This window comes from Syzygium oleosum, unplaced genomic scaffold (assembly GCF_021117445.2).
Source record: "Syzygium oleosum isolate NSW1041296 unplaced genomic scaffold, Sole_v2.1 Sole_v2.19, whole genome shotgun sequence".
Classification (NCBI taxonomy): domain Eukaryota; kingdom Viridiplantae; phylum Streptophyta; class Magnoliopsida; order Myrtales; family Myrtaceae; genus Syzygium; species Syzygium oleosum.
In genome coordinates this window covers 5,299,483-5,321,255 of record NW_026607503.1, presented here as the reverse complement: position 1 = coordinate 5,321,255, position 21,773 = coordinate 5,299,483, and the positions used below count along the sequence as shown (strand labels likewise).

General features: G+C 38.7%; 2 protein-coding genes across 5 annotated transcripts; one reads left to right on the top strand and one right to left on the bottom strand.

Annotated features, from left to right (window-relative positions):
* The first annotated feature begins 4,368 nt into the window (after positions 1-4,368).
* LOC115674011 (uncharacterized) lies at positions 4,369-9,802 on the top strand. The gene is made up of 9 exons (XM_030596304.2): positions 4,369-4,592; positions 4,970-5,410; positions 5,579-5,660; positions 5,801-5,873; positions 6,082-6,162; positions 6,406-6,542; positions 8,124-8,376; positions 8,589-8,652; positions 8,864-9,802. Exons 2-9 carry the CDS (start codon positions 5,014-5,016, stop codon positions 9,490-9,492), a joined length of 1,716 nt encoding a protein of 571 aa, XP_030452164.1. The 5' UTR covers positions 4,369-4,592; positions 4,970-5,013; the 3' UTR covers positions 9,493-9,802.
* Positions 9,803-11,093: 1,291 nt separating this feature from the next.
* LOC115674009 (histone acetyltransferase HAC12-like) lies at positions 11,094-21,499 on the bottom strand. 4 transcript variants are annotated; one of them, XM_056319933.1, is made up of 14 exons: positions 21,233-21,499; positions 20,997-21,105; positions 20,365-20,656; positions 19,085-20,283; positions 17,676-17,975; positions 17,316-17,594; positions 16,990-17,118; positions 16,067-16,267; positions 15,829-15,971; positions 15,284-15,584; positions 13,970-14,109; positions 12,608-12,686; positions 12,109-12,506; positions 11,094-11,524 (listed from the first exon to the last, which is right to left on the bottom strand). In XM_056319933.1, exons 1-13 carry the CDS (start codon positions 21,412-21,414, stop codon positions 12,141-12,143), a joined length of 3,720 nt encoding a protein of 1,239 aa, XP_056175908.1. In that variant the 5' UTR covers positions 21,415-21,499; the 3' UTR covers positions 11,094-11,524; positions 12,109-12,140. The 4 variants fall into 4 exon arrangements, with proteins under 4 accessions (XP_056175908.1, XP_056175907.1, XP_030452162.1 ...); XM_056319932.1 differs by having other exon boundaries at positions 12,114-12,506; positions 21,233-21,496; XM_030596302.2 differs by having other exon boundaries at positions 12,114-12,506; positions 17,676-17,972; positions 21,233-21,494.
* Positions 21,500-21,773: the final 274 nt, after the last annotated feature.

The following is a 21,773-nucleotide window of genomic DNA, read 5'->3' as shown; positions in this document are numbered from 1 at the left end:
AATGTTGCTATTTGCTGGCTTTGCTTTCGCCATGGTGTTTTGCAACTTTCTGTCAATTCTCTTGTCACCTTATTAATAACATAAATTTTATTACAGGAATTATTAACTTATTGTCAAGTATCTTGATCATTGTATAATTCGTAATTAGACCAAAATGAATATAATCTTGCTAATATTACATAAACAATTTAATGAACTCGGTTATGGTTATTATAGATTTTGATTATAATTTGTAACCTAACATTGATGAAGTGAGTGGAAGAAAAGAGACAGAGGTGCTCGTAGGAATAGATATTACAGCTGCACTGGAATAGATACTATCCAGGAGGTCATGTAATAATTAGGGTTAATATCATAAAAAATCTCAAACCGGTATATTTGTGACAAATTTACCCCAAACTAATTTTTTGACCACGAAAAACCCCAAACTAGTACACTTATGATAAATTTATCCCGAACTAATTTTTTGACTAAAAAAAACCTAAACTGGTACACCCGTGATAAATTTACCCAAAACTAATTTTGTCACCATGAAAAACCCCAAACTGGTACACCCGTGACAAATTTACCCCAAACTTTACCACAAAAAACCCCAAACTGATACATATGTGACAAATCTACCCCAAACTGGTAATCTTGTGACAAATTTTCCCTTTGTTAGTGGACCAATTTGGGGTTTTTCGTGATATTTGCCCTATGGATTTCCACGTGGACTTGCCACGTCACCATACCATGTCACCGTGTGTCATCCACATCAACAAATTTAACGGTAAAATTTGATGAAAGTTAACTGAGGGTAAATTTGTCATAAGTGTACCAGTTTTGGGTAAATTTGTCACATGTGCACCAATTTAGGATTTTGTGTGGTTAAAAAATTAATTTTGGGTAAATTTATCGCGGTGTACCAGTTTGGGTTTTTCGTAGTCACAAAATTAGTTTGGCGTAAATTTGTCACAAGTGTACCAGTTTTGGTTTTCTGTGGTCAAAAAATTAATTTGAGATAAATTTATCACAAGTGTATCAGTTTGGGATTTTTCATGGTATTAACCCTAATAATTATTACAACTTGACCGTAATAGTAATTATTGTAATCAAACACTAACATGCAGTTTGCTGCAATAGACCTATAATGTGATAGTCATTAACGCAGTGAAACGTGTCGTGGAAGTTGACTCTGATACCAAGAGGGTTATCGTAAGTCTAGTGACAATCTAGGATACATATGTTATCACACAACAATGGCCCTTCCTCTTGGCTTACAAAGGGACAGCCTCTTAGACTTTAGGCGCCATTAATGGCTCTCGGGGCCGCAAAAACTTTTTGACCCATAGAGCTAGGGGTGAGCGTAGTCTGGGTGGGCAATTCCCATCTTGGAACTGAAAATCGCCCACTAAAAACTAGTTCCGAAAAATTAGAATTGGGAACCATCCATTAGTTCCATGGATCCAGTTGGGAACAAAACCGCCAGTCCAGTCTGATTGCTAAGTGAGTCCATGGAACCGGTCCCATGTTTGATGTGGGTCCATGGAATTGGTCTACCCTATTGTTTCTTCCAAAGATTGCTTCTTCCCTGAACATGGAAGCAGTGAATCCATTGCAGTTTGCTAGTAAGCATGATAGCAAGATGCTTAGGTCCAGTCCAGATCTGCTAGACACAAATGGGTCTAATGACTTTCAGTGTGGATCTTTGTCCACTAAGAAGCACATCAAACTTGGGATAGTAAAAGGAAAAAGAAGAGAGAGAACTTGCATTTCCTTCGTAACCTTACTTGGCCTGTCCTATTTTTTTTTTTTTAAATATGCATATACCGGTCCGATCTGGGTAGGCGGTTTCATGCCTAGAACAGGGAATCGGATTGGTACTCATCGATTCTAGTAAATAGGAACTGGGAGCCGAGCCGGTCCCCATGGGAACTGTCGATTCTGGGTCGGTCCGGTCCTGTTTCAGGCGATTCTTGGTTCATTTGCACACTCTTACGCAGAACCACAAAGTAATAAGAAAAAGGATACTAGCTAATCAACTTATCTCTACGACTAACAAGACCATCCTAACCCTATAATCCTTAAGACTGCGTTTGATTGTCTGGATTTCTAGTCATAATAGGATTGAGTATAATAAGATACAAAATCCATGAATTTTGCTATATCTTATCCATTGTTTAGTGAATCGCATTAATAAAGCCGGATATTTTCATATTCTATCATATTTATTGTTTGGTACGAATAATATATTAGTGTAAATGAACCTGAAAATGCACAAACAGATATGATAAAAATCTCTCACGATTCACTGCTAAAGAAATCACAAATGTACAAATGGAGATAACCTTCGTTTATCGATCCACGATAATTGATGATCTTAAATCTTAAATAACAAAGGAGCTCATTGCTAAAAAAAATCACAAATGCACAAATGAAGATAACCTTCACCAATCAACCAATGATCATTGATGATCTTAAATCTTAAACAACAAAGGAGCTCATTGCAACATTCCCGAGCCACATGTTCGACCATGATAATAAACGTAATCGGGTTATAGAAACATCGACAAGATAAATCATCCAGCAAATGTCAAATATAGTAAGATAGATTAAACATGATCATTCGCTTTCACGAATTCTGAAAAGTATAGTATTTTGACTCTCTAGCCTACTTCATTTTTATTTACTTATTTTTTCATTATTTTTCTCTTTCTTTTGTATTTATTTCTTTTTATTCCCTTCCATCATTCCATAAAAAATTATTAAGTAATAAACTATACTAATATACCTAAAATAGTGATATAAATAAAATATATAATAAATATAAATACTAAATATATAAAGGGAAAATTCCAAATAAGGATCCGAAATTTTCTCATTTTCTCAAATAAAGGCCCCAAATAGACCTTGTGTCAAATAAGGACATTAAGTGAACCTTGTCTCAAATAAGGATCTGAAGTAACCATCTCAGTCTCAATAAAGGGCGTAATCTCACTGGAGTTAAGGGCATTTTCGACTTTTAATTTTCTTGATTTTTTATCTTTCTTTTTTTTGTTTTTTGTTTCTTTTCCATAAAAAAAACTTTAAAAAAAGCTAAAGTTAAAAAAAAACAAGGGGAGGGTTGGGTCGCCCAGGTCTGCGGGAGGGCCGTTGGCCTTCGGCCAGGTCTGGTGGCCCTCTCCTAGACTTGGGCGAGGGCCGGCGACCCACGCCCAAACCAGGGTGAGGGCTGGCGATCCTTTCCGGATTCTGGAGAGGGCTACCATGCCCTCGCCTCTGGTTGGTGAAGGTCGTCGACCCTCGCTGAGGCACTAGCGACCCTGCTGGCCATGGCCGCCGCCCCACCGGCGATGGGGCAATGGCTAGCCTTCCCCCTTGTTTTTTTTTTAAATTTTTAATCTAATTTAACTAAAATTTATGTTAAAGTTATTTTTAGACGAAAATGCCCTTGACCGGTTGGAAAATTTGGCCGCCGGCGAGGTGAGGCCTTTATTTGAAACTGTTATAATCATCTCATGCCCTTATTTGAGAAAATGAAGGTACTTTAGACCCTTATTTGAGAAAATAAGAGCAATTCGGGTCCTTATTTGAAATTTTTCCATATATATATAGATAATATATATTATAAAATAGAAAAAAATTGAATAAATAAATAAATAATATGATAAATAGTTTGTTATTTAAAAAATAGTTTGTATAACTTGAATATAAGAAATCACGTCCACTTTTATCTCACTTTCCTATTAAGATATTTTTATTTTGGTTATATTCCTCTTATATCCAATCTTATCCCGTCTTAAGTAAGAACCAAACATGGGACGAGGATAAACTTGTCCTTATCCTGCTAAGTGCTAACTAAATAGAGCCTAACTGTAAATAAAAAAAAGGATAAGTGTACTAGAAATCCTAAAACCTGTCAGGAAAGTGCAATTGAGTCCTAAAACTTTCAAAAAATACAATCAAGTCCTAAAACTTGTCATGAAAGTGCAATTAAGTCCTAAAACTTATCATAAAGGTGTAATTGAGTCCTAAAACTTTCAAAAAGTACAATAAATGGAAGGACTTCATTGAATCAATTTGATAAGTTTTAGGACTTGTTTGCACTTTCGTGATAAGTTTTAGGACTTATTTGCATTTTTTGAAAGTTTTAGGACTCAATTGCACTTTTCTAACAAGTTTTATGACTTAATTGCATATTATAAAAGTTTTATAATTTAATTACATTTTTCTAATAAGTTTTAGGACTTTAAACGTACTTATCCCTAAAAAAAAAAACAGAGCCTAACGGTCCAACGTCGAGGGCTCACCGGTGTCCGCGACGCACGCGATCACGCCCCCCTCCGAAGACCTCGTTTCGCACTCGCTTGTCCCAAGTCCACATCTTTTTGTCTCTTCCGACCCTCTCTGCATCCCACGCGCATCGTGATTCTTTGCTTCGATTCGGTAAAGATCGTTAACGCGCGGCCAGGCCAGTACTGGGAAATTTCACGAAGGAGAGAAGAAGAAGCCCCTGATTCCTCCGGTCTTCCTGCAAATTCTTCTCTTCAGCACGTCGCCGGGTCTTCGGCGGCGCGGTCGGCTATCTGTGGATGCAGTTCCCGCGGCTTTCGGTAAGGTTTCGCGTCCCGAATTCAAAAGGCTTCGCTTTTGCTTTTTGTAGGGGGACACTCGTTGCTTGTGGCAAGTGGGGTTCGCGGGTTGTTGTGTTCTTTGCTTTCTTGGTCCAAGGGGCGCTACACTGAGGTGCTACAGTGAGATGCGTGGTGTGTCTCGGCAGTTTAGTGTTGAGCAGTGTCTTTCTTTTGGGCAGGTTGTGGAATTCGTGATTACCCTTTTGCCTCCTGGGAGAGTTTGTTTCAAGATTAGTTTATGACCATTTTTTTTTTTTGGTTATTGTTGTCTGTGCTGGTTCTTTATGAGTGTGCTTTTGCCAGAGCTGTGCCGATATGGTTCTTGGGCTGATGCTCTCCAGTGTGCCCTCATGCAGGGATAACGAATTCGATTGAATTATAGGAAAGCCGTTCTTTCTCTATGGAAACGGGGGACGCAGTCGAGCCCCCATCAGCATCCTCCAACTTGGATAGTGGGAACGAGGGCAATGGGCCCCTTAGTAATGACCGCGAGCCTGGCGAAGTCGGTACCCCCCAATTCGATCCAGAGGATGAAGAGGGGCAAAAGGACGAGGACCAGGGGCAGGGCGACTGTAATGTTGGACATGAAGAGGGAGCTTTTGTCATAGACATGGAACTTGATGAGGAATTAGTTGGCAGTTCATCTGTGGCCGGAGTGAATGTGGAAGTGACTGAAACTGATTCTATTCAAGTTGTGGAGAAAAATGACCGCTTGAGCACTGGGCTGCAAACTAAAAATGGTTGTGCCGCTCTTGAAGAGAACAATGCTCTTAGCAGTCATGTGATGTGTAGCAATTGTATCCTAATATTGACCGTCAATATTTCATCAAAACTACTAAATAGGAGAGACTAATGGGCATGGGTTTCCCTGGCTGCATAGAAGATTATCCTGCCATAGGTTTAAAAATTATACCTCTAATTTGTAGCTCCATGGAACTTTTGTTTTCTATAACTCAACGCCCCAGCAACATCCAGTCGCAAAAGAGCGCGTGTAACATATGATGAAGAGCAACCATCCGTTCATGTTTCGTATAATTCATTGACAAGGTCAGCTTAGAGGTGCTTCCAGCCTTATCAGTTTAAGTTTTGTACTAGTTTGTTGCCTTTCACAGGAGCAAATAGATGCATCATCTGCTTCAGCGAAAAATCATTATGTTGCTTTTATAACCGAGTGGATACTATTGCAGAGCAAGTAAACAAAAGCTTGAAGAACTGTTGCAGCAATGGTCTGAGTGGCACACTAAGCATGGTTCTTCCCGAGTTAGTATTATATTTCTTTATCGTTGAATCCCTCTGATAGTATTGAAGGTTCTTTACTGTCTCTTATACCTTTATGGTATTATGTTAATTCATTTGCTTGTTTAATGGGGTAGTCTCGACATGATAATGACTTTTCTTTTCTTGGTGGGATTGAAAGCTTGCTGTTTTGACTAAACTTTGGCTGAGTCAAGAACTTCATTGTCTTCAGGATACAGGTGAAGATTTAGAGTCTGGTGAAGAAACATTCTTTCCAGCGCTGCGAGTTGGCGTGGAGAAGCAGTCAGCAGTAGTGAGTTTCCTTCATGTGTTTTTCTACTGCATCTTCTTTATCTTTGACTAAAGGTGGTAAGAAGCAAGCTTCATTGTGCTTGACAAACTTTGTATGACTCTTAGATACTGGTGCTTACCTTGACATCTCCTGTTTTGGCAATTATTGAGATTGGATTTATCATTTAAGATAGCAAGTTTCAATTGCGAGTTCCCTTTTGTGTGTTATTTTTAATTTCTCTTTCATTTGTCATTCTATGTGCAGTCATTTTGGATTGACCATCAAACAAGAAACGTGCAGAATGATGGGGTTATTACTCTAGACAGTAACACCGTACCTCTTTATGATCGTGGTTATGCACTGGGCTTGACTTTGGCTGATGGATCAAATAATGTAGATGGGTAAATTTCTGCTGGTATTATGATATAAGTAGGCATAGTCTCTTTTCCCTGTTTCACACATTTAACAGAAGCGAGCAAGCACCCCAACAAGCTGCCACAACCATAAACAAAGTCCATTCCCTCTTGGTGGGGTCAGCTGCATGGATATTTTCCCCCTTCCTGTTCTGTGATTCTTTGTAATAAATGTTTAAAGGTTTTTTCATGCATAAAAATCGACACATGCCAGACATAAGGACGCAAGTTTCATGGATGTTTTGTAGTCCCCCCTACCTGACTATCTTTTGGCTATAAATAGCATTGCTTTTGTTTCCTTTTGCAAAGATGACCTAGTTAGTTTGTTCTCGAAACTTTTAATGACCCCTGTGGTCACTTGCTAAGCTATTTTAATGTGCCTTTCAAAATGTGAAAAGCTAATAAGTTTCAGTTTCTTGAGACGTGTGAAATTAGTGCAATTCATTCATCTTCAATATCTTGAAAATTTTGTGCACTTGTTATGCTTAACAAAGAGTGGCCCTTGGGGATTGGAAAGGAATGTCTCTAAAGAGAACCATGCTCAGTGATGGACTTTTGATTGACGTTAATGTAAGTATTGACAAGTCATTAGTTTTGCGATACTAATGGAGATTACATATGCCCTGCCATTTATTCACATGCCTCTTGATTCTTCCAGTGGGAGACCTGCAAACCAACGCCTTGCCATTACTTAAGTACCGAATTATATAACTTGATCATTCTCCCATGTCCAGATGTACAAGCAATTAAGATTAATTAGTGACACCATTTGTAGCCAACTTGTGACTATTCTTACCAAAAATATACAATGCAAAAAGAAACCTAAAGAGTGCCTTTAGTGCCCTTGTTAAGTGATCAAATCAGAAAATTGGTAATTTGGAATGCACCTGACTTTTCTTGCCATGTGTATTTGATGCCGTGAACAAGCATTTCCATGTTAAATGTGCTTAACTAGTGCGCGTGGGCCACCATCAACATGGCCTACGTTAAGGAAGGATGTGAAAATCTAGTATTCAGGGACCAGAGTATGTTGCTGGTCATATCTGACTTTGAAAAGCAGTCATCTTGGAGTTACATTTTATGTTGTTGGACTGGTTGTAGCTACGGTTATTAAGTAACCTAGTCCAATTGACCATGTCGAATGTTGTTAATGAGATGCTGAAAGTATTGCAATTTTTCCATTATTTTACCTCTCCAAGACGTTTACCTCTGGATTTGTCCCTTACCAAGTGTTTGCGCTATGAGTTAGTATGACCATGTACTCGAAAGAATTTTCCATGACGATCTCTGTTTGGTCTGTAGATAAGATCTCCTTTGTTATTTACTCTTCTGTTTCTCTATTTTGATCGAAGCGGACCTTCATGGAGGACCTCATTTATAAGATTTGTGGATAAGTGTCCATACTAGGAAAAAATTAGATATTATTCCCCTTACTACCTGATAATTAAGTTATATTGCATTCCAGTGGGAACATTGATTAGTTTCGTTGAATTTTGGTAACTGGAGTTGTAACATTTGTATACTCATATGACTTGCATATATGAACCAAGTTGCATATTCATTTTACAGAGGTCTGGAGATAATCGGGGATGCTGCTCGCTGTTTCAACTGTGGTTCTTACAGCCATTCCTTGAGGGAATGTCCAAAGCCTCGAGATAATGTTGCTGTCAATAATGCTCGAATGCAACACAAGTCCAAACGAAGTCAGAATGCTAGTTCTCGTAATTCTACTAGATATTATGAGGACCCTCCTACAGGGAAATTTGATGGACTGCAACCAGGCACTCTTGAGGCTGAGACACGGCAGCTATTGGGTCTTGGGGTAAAATGATTGCTTGGCATTGACCTCATTTGAGAGTGACGAGCTAGATGTGCCTAAGTAGTGAATGTTAACTCACCTTTTAAGTGATATTGAGAATAATTTATATATGTTCTCTCCGTTTGTACATATAAATCCGGTTATGGTCCAGCCTAAATGCTCTGAGGATATTTTTGTTTTGTGGAGTAGTAATTAGTTGCTTATCTGAAATGCAGGAGCTCGATCCACCCCCTTGGCTTAACAGGATGCGGGAACTTGGTTACCCTCCAGGATACTTTGGTAAGTGAGATATCACCTTTTCTACTTTTAGGCGTCATAGTATGCAGGTTACTGTGTGGGCATTGATTTGTTTGTTTCGGTTGGCTCTTCTCTTGCTTAAGTTTTTTTAAGGTGTAATTTTTTTTGTCCTTTAATAGAAAAAGAGCGCTCTATCCAGATCTGAGCCATTGTAGTGACTGGATTAAAACATTGATCTATTTTGTCAATGCAGATATTGATGATGCAGATGACATGTCCGGGATTACCATATTTGCGGATACGGAGGTCAAGGAAGAGGGTGAAGATGGGGAAATTAAGGAAGCAGAGCGAGAATTAAAGAAGAAAATGACAGTCAAATTTCCTGGAATAAATGCACCTATTCCAAAAAATGCTGATGAAAGACGTTGGGCAGCTGGACCCTTGAGGTTGGAATCATCTAGGTACCACCGATCTTATCAGAGATCAAACCATTCCACCACGCCCGTTGAAAGGGCACATTATCAGGAGCATGGATGGTCTGGGCATGTGAGAGATGACTTTCCTCCTGGTTTTGAACCGGGATACAATACTTCCATATCTAGGCACCCCTCAGCATCGGATCGTTATGATTCTAGTTTGTCTTCTCGCAGTCCAAGAAGTAGTGTTCAGTTGCCAGGGAGTCCTCCAATTGGATGGTCCTCATATGAGAGAGGTGGAAGGAGCCCATACGGAGATTTTGCCAATCGAGGTCCCCATAATTCACCCCCCGATTATGGCTCGTCTAGATATGAATATTCTCGGGACAATAACCGTGATTATTATGATTTGGATCATCCGTATGAGGACAGGCATACTGGCCATCGCCACTATGGTCGGAGATGAATGGCGACGACTTGGATTTGGATTTTGCTAGAGAAGATAATCTGGTGACAGATTAACATGTGACATCGCCATTGCTGACTTGACAGATGGATATGATAACTAGTTTAATATGTACTAAGATGGTCCTAATACTGCACAACTGCTTTTCGTTTCTTTCTTTTCTTTGCTTTTTCATTTCATTTTTCGTCATTGGGGTCTAGAGGACTCCAAACAAATCAAATCTCTTCAGGTACTTATCTGATTATTGTAGCTTGCAGTTTGCTGCTGGAAACATTTACAAGAATGCAATTAGAGAAACTTTTTAGTTGCAGTCTAGTTGAAAAAAATAGATGACTTAGAGAATCTTACAAACATTGTATCTTTTTATACGCTTTCTGTGTTCAAGTAAAGATTTACAGAAATTAATCTGAGGCTCAGGTCTTGGGCTAGTCCAGGTTGATGCATCTCTTTGCATCCAGGGTTCAAACCCAAGCATGCATGGTGAGAGAGGTATTACCCGGTCTGGACATTGGCACGAAGAGAGAGCTAGATGATACATTTTATTCTCAACCATTCGTTGTAACTGTATATGATGCGGTAGCAAATATTTGAGGAAAATAAAGGCCATTTCTCAACCTGTTCGCGAGGTAGAAATCTAGAAGGAAGAAGTGCGGAGATCAAAGGCTATATTGTTCAGTGTTTCAGTTTATGTGCTCCAGAATTATGTCTCTTCGATGGACTGGAAGGCGGAATTTGGATGCCTCTTGGCAAGAAGTTGAAAACTACTTCGTAACTGGTACGGCGCTCCTTTTCTTGCAGGGGAAGCATCGAGTAATCCAGGGTGATCTTGACTGGGTTCGTGGCGCCTGCTGTACTTCCTAGCAGGAGGAGTTGGAGGAGAAAGAAGCAGCGGATGAGGTGAATGCGAAGAGGAGCCATTTCGGTATCGATCTTGATGTCACACAGTTCAAGCTGAATGTGGGTTTGGGGCGGAAAGACGGACGGGTGAAATGAAGAATAGAGTTGGTCAAAAATAGTGCCAGAGATTGTAACGTGGGCCTTTACTTTGCTTTTTATTGGGATACGATTTGTCAATTGTTGACAAGGATTGGGTGGAACCTAAGTACACCAGTCTCTTTTGAGAAAAATTAGCATATGGCAAACATAAATCTGTTGACAAAAGGATACACCAGATTAAGGAAACCTGAAAGGTTTGTCCCAAGAAAGATATGGATTATTTGCAAGTCAAGCATTTATTGCTGTTCTCTCTTTCACGCCATGCTTCTACTCGTCTTTTGCATTCATGAGGCAGAAAATTTGCCTGTATGTGCATTTATGTATACATGGGGAACTTCAAAGGAATTGCACTATACTTTACCAAAAGTTACTTGACCGTATCAAAAGCATATATTCCGGATACCTAAATCCATTTCTTACCGAGAGCGGGAACATTGCATGCCATACTACTACCCCTGGACTCGCTTCGCAAACAAGTCTCCTGAGAAAAAAAAATTGTGCGATACTCAATAAGGACAACAAAATAAAGAGACATAGACAATTCCAGTAGAACCAGCATGAAATTTCCTCTCAGGATGCCCCATAGATCTACCAAAACAACTAGATTCTGTGAATGTCAGCTCCAAAAACATTGGATCACTACGGATTCTCCCGTTTTAATGTCACGATACATCACGTCACTGTGTTTATTTCCGCAAAAGGATCAATGCTTGAAAATAGATCTATTATGTTAAAACTCACTTATAATTCTCAAGGTGGATGAATTCCAGTTTTATATACAGGTGACCACCTCACTTTTGGCACAAAAGATGTCCCCTATCTTTTCGAATTACCTACATGTACAAATGACAGATTAACCACTAGTCGCTTTGCTAGCATTGATGATAGCGCAGCTCCTCAAAGAGGCTTCCTCAACTATACAGAGGAATCAAAGATGATAGCTTTCTGAGCTCATTTTGCATCGCTTTTTCCCCAAGGTCCAGGTTCAGATTTTCGTGCGAGTAGTAGTTCTGCATGCTTGATGATGCTGACATCCCTGAAAATGTGAATAATTCATTTAATTCGTTTTGACAAACTAGTATATTTTGTAGTTAGTCACTGAAAGTTGATACTTGGTAGAACGGATGGAAAATAAAATGCACTTCCATGCAGATGACAAATTCTCGAAAGCACAGCAGGGACAGGTTCTTTAGATAGGTTGTCATGCCTTACTCTAAATATCTGAGTAATATGCAGAAAGAGGGTACTCTAGTGTTCTGAGATGATTGCAATTTGTATAGCAACAATGACATATGGATACACTATATGCAGAGAAATGCTGAAGAAGATCAAGGAATTCCTTTTATCTGTCCAAGAAAGTACGTCATATTTCACAATGTGCCTACATTGGCATAGTGATATAAGAGAGCAGTCAGATATCCTGTAAATTACCCAACAGTGTAGTTGCATAGTAAGTTGCCATTATACATCTGGGAAAGAAAACACAGTGCCGCTATTTTATCTTTTAGAAACTGTCCAGATTAGCCGGGAAGTGTTTAACTTGCTTAAAAATGTTAACAAGCAATTCTAATTTCATGACTGTGATGCAGCAAGAGGAAATATGTAATAGCATCTGATTACATTACCACAAGTTTCAGCCTCAGATTATGTCTCTATGTCCCAGGATCGGGCTGATCTGAAGGGGAAGAACCTTGAGTCAACTGGTGCTCATGAACAAAATTCTTGTGCTGATAGCACACTTCGCACACACTGAACTCTGAGCATATCTCACATCTCCAACTCTGCTTCAATGCAGTTAACTTCCTGCAAATGCTACAGGAAGCCCCACCGATTACATTGTTTGGGTTGCCAAGGTAATGCAGGATCATCATGGAGGAATACTTGGCATGTCGGAGTGTGTTGAACTGGTATTGATTTTCTTGACAAAACTTCAAAAATGTATGCCGACTCTCGAACAAATAATTTTCCAAAGCGGTATCCTCATCCTCTGTATCAGAAGGCAAACCATTCACTGGAGCCTGAAAACATATAAATGATTTACTTGTGACTAATTTTCATAATGTGCATCATTGTAAGTTGTAAACAAAAAACAAGGAAGACTAAAAATTCTGTGACCAACCTCAGAGACTGAATGTTTTACTTTCTCATTTAACATGTGGATGTCAGTTCCGCAGAGAAGTTGCTCAGTATCATGGCATCTGCAACAGAAACAAAAAAATTTAGTTAGTCAATAGCAATTTGTGTACATGTGTCAATAGTATTTTTAATTCATGTTATCACCAAAGTATCATAACTTATAGCTAAACGATTATAACAAGAACATGTCAATTCAAGTTGCTCTACATGTTTAGTGTATTATATTGTGTCATATTCGAGTTTTTACTCTGTATTTTGTGTTTTATCTCGTGTCTCCTGTTGTATAAATGGGCCATGTCTGACATTGCCAGACTATTTCCTAGGTCACAAGTATGGGTTTTGAGAGAGGGGTTAACATAAATATGAGAAAGACCACAACAACCAGATATGACATAAAGATTAAAAAGATCCTACAAATGGAAGGAGTGAAACCTGAACCGTTTCCATAAAAAATTATGCTCCTTAACTATTACCAGAGAAAAGCAAGAGAACAGCCTCAGTGTGTAAAATACTGGTTCTTCTTAGTAACGACAATCAGACTTATTATGCTACTTAAAATCAATTGCTAATCTATTTCATCCCCAAAATTAATGCTTTAGATTGTGCCTTATGCCTGAGTGGAGTATCCCTTAGTTTTTTTTTTTTTTTGGTCGGAAGGAGTATCCCTTAGTTGGAGGGGAACTTTTTTTTTTTGGTCGAAAGTTGGAAGGGAACTTAACAACCAGATTTTGCTCTTTCACCCTGAGGGAGATTATCTTATTTGACAAAAACCAGCCAGATCTAAGGTTGGAATGAAGTTTGCCACAACACTGATAAGAAAGGGCAACTTGACAGTGACAAAGGGTTCTCAACACAGAGATACCAAGTGTAAATGCTAAAAATTTCAATACTAATATACGTCATAAGGCCTCACATAGATGAGCACTAGAAGTGACTCAATACACCACCTGACATGTCCTGTGTTTCAGTCGGCAAACAGTCAGTCATCTTTCCTATGCTAGTTTTCTTTATGGGATGCAATATCTTTATTTGTTGTGAAGCATGCTAAAAGCTCCACTTTGCACTCAATATGAGTTCTCCACTCCATAAACCAATCAGATCAGTTTGTGGTCTAGTTATCACGACCATGATATGCTTCCAGAAATGTATATGCATGAGCCATGGTAACCACACCACATTTATTGACCTCTTCTATGAAATTTTAAAATGAAAGTGAAAGAAGCACAAGGAACATAAGTGGAGAAACAACTATAATGGGCATACTATTACAGGGAGTCCCACATACACTGGCAAGCAATGTCCGGGAACAGAATGATACAATGGGAAAATCTTATTTAAATGTTACCTCTTGCATAGCTGAAAATTTTTGCATTGACTGCAGGACCATCGTTTTGGAGACAATATAACTTCACGGCAGTGAGAGCATACAAACTGCAAATGGACAACTATGAAGTCTTCCTTGGCAGGCAGGATTTTTTCCCCAAGCTATTATCAATAAGAGAAAAATAATCAGTGGATGATTCAAAGATATGGAAAGGAAGGTAAGATGCAACCAGCCATGGAGTTGCTGGGCAGATATCAACTTCTCTGATAAATGGATCTTATTCAGTCTATGAAACAAAATGACAGTATCATATACTGCTCAGTTAAACAAGCTGATGCGGAATTCGGCAGTTAACTTAGCCATTCATATGTTCAGAAAAACATAAGATTAGAAAATGCCACTAGATTTGGCACCATTTCATTCTGATGTAATAGCAACCTTTTTCTTTTGGTCGAAAAAGAAAAGATTGCTATTACATCAGAATGAAATAGCAATCTACATAGGGATAGCTCCTTATGTTAATTGTCTGGAACCAACATGTCCATACAAAGTTTCGAGCAATTAGTCACTTCCTTGTAGATATCTTGTGACTCCCATTTCTTCATGAGTTTAAGAAAGGTACAAATAGAACCTGGTGAAACTCAATAATAGCTATGGAACTGTAGAACTCAGGGAGTTAGCATTATGCAACTGACATATGGAGACAGAATAGGAAATCTTCAGGCATAAAATAAAATTGCTTATTGTCCTACAAGGATCCAGCAGGAGTAAAGAGACAACTCAAACAAAACATGACATGCAGCAGTCATCACAGCTTCAATTGCAGAGCACAAAAATAAGTCAGAACCTAAATACCGGAAGAACATATAATACTGTCCTCAGCTTTAATAACTCATGGATTTTAAACTAGTCCAGTTTCATCCATGCGCTAAGCATCCTCCGCATGCATTAATTTTCCCAAGAGCTTTAGATCATTGGAAAAGAATAATTGATATCTCATTTATTCAACTGCAAGTTCAGCAGTGATTTAGGAAGGAATTTGCTTGCAATGAAGCGCAGTTGAACCTCCAGTATAAGATTCGACATTTGGAACCTGGGTCACAAAGAGGGAATTCTTCTTCCTCATATTAAGTTTCCTCTAAATCGATGTAAACCAAATAATTGGGAAGAAAAACAGAGGCAGAATTTGGATATACATTCATACTAACTATAATAATTGGCTAATTAAACCTCCCCATTGTTCTGGTGTCCGGCTCATAGGTCACAATCAATCTAGAGGCTAGACTGCAACTAACAGTACTATATATAATGTTTGAGATGAACAAAATGAGATACCTTTTGCATGAAAAGAATGTCTTTTTTGGCACCATCGGAAGAGCTTTTATGTCCCATGGCTTTCAAAATTCTTAACGAAATTTTTTGTCCCTTCTTTTGCGAGTCATCCACATCTTTTTGTTCAATATCCTTGATCAAATTCTCCGCAGAAGCAGACCAATAGTCGCCTTCGAAGTATGGCAAACGAGCAGCAGTTATCTTGGTCATACCTCTTTGAGGAGGAAGAAAATAGTGATCGTAAAGATTCGAAGTGCTTATGACTATATTTTCTTCAACTGCCTTATGCAGCATTGACTGATACCTGCAAATACGCAAAAATTATTAGTGTGATAGTGTCACACTAAACACAACCATAGATATGTTTAGCTTTTAAAAAACTAGAAAACACAGTTTGACATGATAAGCAGAGTGATGGCCAAAGAAAAAAAAAAGAATAACAGAATAATCAGTGGACGAAAAGATGGGCATAGTATTTTGAGAAGGCATGTACATGAACAAAATGATAAACAGACAAATGGGGAAGGAGAAAGGTAAATGGGACAAACCATTTCCGCAGTTTCTGATTGGGTGGTGTTTTCTGAGTTTCAGGATGACAGTAAAACAAGTAATCTTCTCCCTTCAGAGGAGGGCATGCCCAGATAAAGCAGCTTGCAAAACCTCGTTGTTTGCAGCATTCAAGATATCCAATCTGATAAAAGACAACAAAACACTACTTCAGGGATACAGTACAGAGCATGCTGAAGCCAGAAGCCAACAAAATAGCAAGGAAACAGATTTGATTACCAATAATTCATGGTAAACAAAAGTCCGGAGTGATTCTCCAGTCACAGTCATTATCTCTGGCTGAAAGTACTTAACAGAATCAAGGTAGGAGATGTACACACAACGTTGATTAGGTTGTCCACAATCCGAGCCAAATTCTTGGACGTACGCGCCAAAAATGAGGATGTCTACCCCTTCAATCTTCTGAAATAAAAGAATTACCTGAAAATGTAAAACTTATATAAATCGTCTTGGCCTACTCAAAAGTATGATCGAAGGCAGTACCAAAAAAAAATTGATCTTTCCTGAGGTATTGCTCCAAGAAAGCGTGCATAAAATCTATGTACACACGTGTGCAATTTAGTATGTAGAACTTAATTTACAGTTCTTACACCGTATGTGCATAACTATCTTTGCAAGATTGAGAGGCAATTAATCCTATCAAATAATAGTTTCGATGAAGGAAAAAATCAATTTTCCAAGCTTCACGGGCTCCATAGATATAGGCATGAGCGGATTCATGAGTACATAATGTATGCACATGTTACATATATTAGCGATTCTTATGATCATCAACACTAGTAAATGAAAATGCTTTATACACTTTTAGCAAAAAAATATGAAAATGCTTTATACACAAAGTCCTACATGAGGGAAGGTCAAGTATATTGTCAAAAACCGGGATATCAAAACAATGCAGAGCACCATTTACAGTACTAAAGGGAAAAAAATCTTCCTTAAGGTACAGGCTCCAAAGAAGTACATATATGTGGATGGGACCAGATCATTTATGAGTACATAATTTATGCAGTACACCATGTATATTACCAATTCTTATGATCATTGATATAACTAATTCGACATGTTTTAGAGCATAGGAACACTAAATGGGAGAAGGAAAAATGAAAGAGGTATGTTTTCCATAATGTAAAATCTGATTTCACCTTTGAACAGTACGGAAACTCAGCTGGATAATTCAAGTCAGGAAAGGTATCCAAAAAATGCTTCTTCACTCCTAATTTTCTTTTAGCAGAGACAACCACTCTGACTACAAGATCTTCAGCGCCAGGAACCTAGTCATCAAAATGTAGGATCCAAGTGAAGAATATAGAAGATCCATATTTCATTAATAAAAATTGCAAACGTAACACATGAACGTCCATCAAAAGGAAGTTTATGATATGTTGACATGATAATTACTAGAGGTAAAACATTTTCGCAATTCAATAAAATTGGTGTGTATGATAGCCTTCACTGATTTGCACTTTACCTCATAAAAGCCCTTTCCTGAGACTTTTGCTCTCTGTTCTCTCTCCTCCTTGAGACGCCTTAGAATTCTTTGCTCTAAGCAATCACTAAGCTTGGTTCTTGGTAGATCTCCAGCTCTAAGAATACCAACCTTCAGTGGTGGAATGAGCATAGCATTTCCCATTTCATTTAACGAGCAAATGGGGCATATATACTCGGCTTTTCCTCCTAAATTTCTTTTATCGTTAAAAAGGGCACAAATCTGGTGTTGCCAGGCTCCACACTTATCACATTGAACCCACTGCACCAAAATGCCACAATGAGAGACTAACCTTGAGATCCTTATAGTTTATGAAATAGAAATTTGATTGAGTTAACTTACTGATTCTTCAATTTCCTCATTATTCTTTCTCTTGTGGAGCTTGGCCTTGGAAACAGAAATTCCCCCGCACTTAATGGTCCCACCTCTGCAGCAATTGTGGCATGATGCGCAGAAAGTACATTGTACGTCAATTTCATTTGACGTACAATAATAAACCCCATTTCTTTTGATTAAGACGCTGCATGATGAACAATATATGGGTGATGGAGAAAAAACAAGCTTGTCTGCTCCACATAGCTGGCATGAATTCTCACGTATGGAATTCGGAAGATTATTTTTCATGTCCTTTTCTGATACCTGCTGTCAAAAAATGCATGAGGAGTTAATCAATCAACATTTATATTTATGTAATTCTTTTCAATTCATGGTTGAAAACAATTTCCTTTCCTTGGACGTCATAATTCTGATCATGAAAATGTTTTAAGCCCGTCACTTTCCCAGGTAATACAAATCAACATGTCTTTTAGTCTCAAGCAGTTTCAGCTCAGGTTTGCCTAGGAAGAAGCCTTCCTACGTTCATTAATGATTTAACGAAAGATTGCAACAGATGGTTGACACAAAGTGCAGCTATTCTTATACTACGCTAAAGTTTAGAAGTTCATTGAGCAGTATCATATTTATAAATACAAAATAAGTTTATCTCCTCATCTCAGACAGTACAAATGACAAGATTAATTAATATCTACTTTGATATTCATGCATACTGAGGCTCTCCATCCAGTAGAACATACTCAAGCCCAAAAGTTTTAGCTTGGATAATTGTCATTGGAAGTAGTCTGGGATTGCATTGCAATGATAGTTCTTTATAAAGATTTCTGCCATAAGTCTGCAGGAGGATGTTCCTTTCCTTTTATTCTATTGAAATGTGCACAATTGCATGCATGAGTTTATAACTATCTTAGACAAAATAAAAAAAATGTCGAACTGCTCAAGCTCCACCTCCTCCTAGTTGTCCTCCCACCACAGTGACCTCAAAAAACTAGTTTTATCCAAGTTTCACCCTACAAGATCCTATGCCCTTCATATTTTGCCATCTACCAATAGACAGCTTACAACAAAACGAACACAGAAAAACAAATCAAAGTACATACTCTGCATCAACTATCGCAAAGATATGATAATCTCTAGATGCCAAACAATAGGCAATGTTTGAATAAAGGGTGTTACCTTCATTTTCATGGGAAAGAATACACAAAATGAAGCAAAATAATGATGTAGTCAAGGTCGAGCATTAGCAGACATTCTTAAAGAGTAAACTAGTTACATACACGTACACAAACAATGCACGTAAATCAGATGAACTGGAAAAACTTAGAGCCTCAATTAGCACAGAGGGTGCATAATGCATATTCTGGGAGAAGTAAATGAAGATTGATTACCAGATGAGAACTGAATCATTCCCCACTAACCTGATGAACGCACCGCTTGAGGCATGCAATATGTTCCGTTATTTGCTCTTTGGTGAAAAATTCCATCAATGAAACACCTCTTATCTTGGATTTTTCTGACTCGGCTCTCCAGTTAGTAACATCCATAATTGCCAAAGTTTTGTTCTCAACTTCCCTATTTTCCTCACCCAAATCATGTCCCACCTCCTTAGTACCAGCTCTATGCTCTTCAAAGACAGTGTGCGGACTGCTGGACCTTAAACCAACAGAGTCAACTGAATGATCAGCGACAGTCGAATCAATGTCAACGGGGTCCAAGTCTTCCACAACAGAAGTATTCAGGAGTTCTTCTGATGGACTATCATGAATTTCTATATTTGGCACAAAAGGACGATGCAAGAGATTCTTAATAGTTTCAAAAGTGGTCTGTGTATCTGCAGAGGGAATTGTACTTGGTTTAGTTCCAAGCACCATTACTTTTTGAAAAGATATGGGAGATTCAGGCAAGTGCTGCAAGCCTGGAAGTCTTCCAGAAGCATAGTCTTGAGCCATTACTGGATCAAGTACACAAGAACTTCCCACCTTAGATGAAGAGAAACAAGAAAGAACATCCATCTTCTGACGTTTTGGGCAGGGAGGCGCTATTTCTGGGGATCCGGATATTGGCCGACTGTAAACAGCTGATTGCACATGTAGGCCTCCGGAACAGCAATCAATACATTGACGAGCATGGAAGTGTGCCGGATAACTTGACTCGGCATTAGTAGCAGTTTCAGATGAAGATGGCAAAGCGCCTTTCAAAGGAAAAGAAGATGGTAATTGGTATGAAGGGAGCTCAAGAAGTCGAGGCTCTGATGCCTGAGAGGATCGGGTAAAGTAATCAAGCACAAGACTGTCAGAAGGGACCTCTGACTCCGATGGATTAACAGGCTTCACATGATTATAATTGTATACTTGCAAGTTCTGCTGAAAGCTAAATTGTTTCTCCATGCAATAATCTTTAAATAAAGCCTCATTGCAACACTGCGAGCTAACATGAGGAAAGACCGATCCACCATAAGCAGCAGCGTTACGGGAAATATTATCCAAGTAGATCGAGCTGCTTGAAGTTTCCTTGATCAAGGAGACAGTGTCGGCTGCAGCAGCTGGAAAATGCATTGGCCCATTGTTGGAGCCAATAAGCACTTTATCAATTCCTTGCCGGTCTACACCAACAGATCCTAAAGAAAAAAATCACTTCCTTTATTAGTTAATCAATTGAAGATCAATACTCCTCTATAGGTTAACGTAAAAGGATTCACCTGATTGCTCAGGTAAGTTCACATTCTGAAGCCCAACTGCACCTCCTGATGAGAAATACCGGTCCAAGACCGCATCATAAGCAACATTACGGTTGTTTAAGTCACTTGAAGGAGCATGGGGTGCATTTGAGTTGCCTCTAGCAAATGAACCTGCACTTGGCATAATGCTGGACATGGGGAATGAGGAAGTTGCACTTTCATCCAATCTTTCGGTGGCATTTGATTTGTCAATCATTCGAGAAAGCAATATCTCCAACCGAATATTGAGAGTCTCCAGGTTCATATACTCGACCTAATAACCGTTTGCAAAATGAGAATCCATTAAATGAACTATGAACTAAATGAACTTTGTGAATCAACTGAAAGTATAACTATCCATCTTGTGCACATGTGCAACCCCAAACGACAACCACCAGCCCCAACAAAGCAGAAAAAGAGGTAGGGAGGGGGGCTCCAGATGTTCACCCATACCAGCCTGCTGAGGCTTATGAAAATGTACCTGCACTTGCTGGATCACATGCATACCATGTAGGTGTAATTACGAGACGTAGGCCATTGAAACCAACAAAAATAATTTTAAATGAAACGAGAACTGAAACTCCCTTTCCAGCTGGTAAAAACTTAAAACCAACCTCAGAAGCAGACTCCATGAACAAATTCTCCTCCAGATCATTTGCAAGGCCTACCGCCAGTGATTCCCAGTCCTGTCTTACGTTCATGATCCATGGGAAAGCTTCCATTCTGCAGGAGCATTTGATCAGTCCTTAGCAGTTATGAAAACCTTTCCTCAAAGGGTTCGAATTCCAGAGATTTAAAATTAGAGAGAAAATTAAAATAATACAACAAACATTTCGATTGGGAAACTTACATTCTCCTTCTAATCAGATCACGACAGCAACCGATTTGAGGATTTTTACGCCAGTCTCTGAAGGTACTTCTTGCAAAGCCTCGGGGTCGAACATTGCCTCTTGACTGCAAGAAGCTGTTAGGGAAGAAACTGTTCCAGTTCTGGCCAAAACTTTGACCATGCACATACCCTTTTCCCAGCATTTACAATTACTTTGAGTATCTCACACTGCAAATTGGAAAATATATATCTTAAAAGTAGTTATGACATTTAAATGGGATCAAGCCAACCAACATTAGTCGTCTCATTTCAACCATTTGCATTAGGGGGGGAAACATATGCGTAGTAACAACTAAAAAGTACATCGACACCTTCATCATGATGAGTGTTTAAAATAATTATAAAATATATTGAAGATTGAAAAGACAAAATGATGCCAGCAGCTAACCTTTTCTTTACTATGTGGGATTCAATCCAGCTATATGTTTTTGTTTTTTTGTGCTTAACCTTCTAGAAGACTTTAATCTGTGAAACCTTCCATTAAAAATATGCTTCCTATTTT

Coding starts and splice junctions, on each gene's coding strand:
- LOC115674011 (XM_030596304.2), top strand. CDS start 5,014: ATGGAAACGGGGGACGCAGTCGAGCCCCCATCAGCATCCTCCAACTTG. Junction 5,661..5,800: donor TCGTATAATTCATTGACAAG/GTCAGCTTAGAG, acceptor ATACTATTGCAG/AGCAAGTAAACAAAAGCTTG. Junction 8,377..8,588: donor GGCAGCTATTGGGTCTTGGG/GTAAAATGATTG, acceptor TCTGAAATGCAG/GAGCTCGATCCACCCCCTTG.
- LOC115674009 (XM_056319933.1), bottom strand. CDS start 21,414: ATGCTGGGAAAAGGGTATGTGCATGGTCAAAGTTTTGGCCAGAACTGG. Junction 17,595..17,675: donor ATGAGGAAATTGAAGAATCA/GTAAGTTAACTC, acceptor ATTTTGGTGCAG/TGGGTTCAATGTGATAAGTG. Junction 16,268..16,989: donor AGTTTCCGTACTGTTCAAAG/GTGAAATCAGAT, acceptor TTACATTTTCAG/GTAATTCTTTTATTTCAGAA.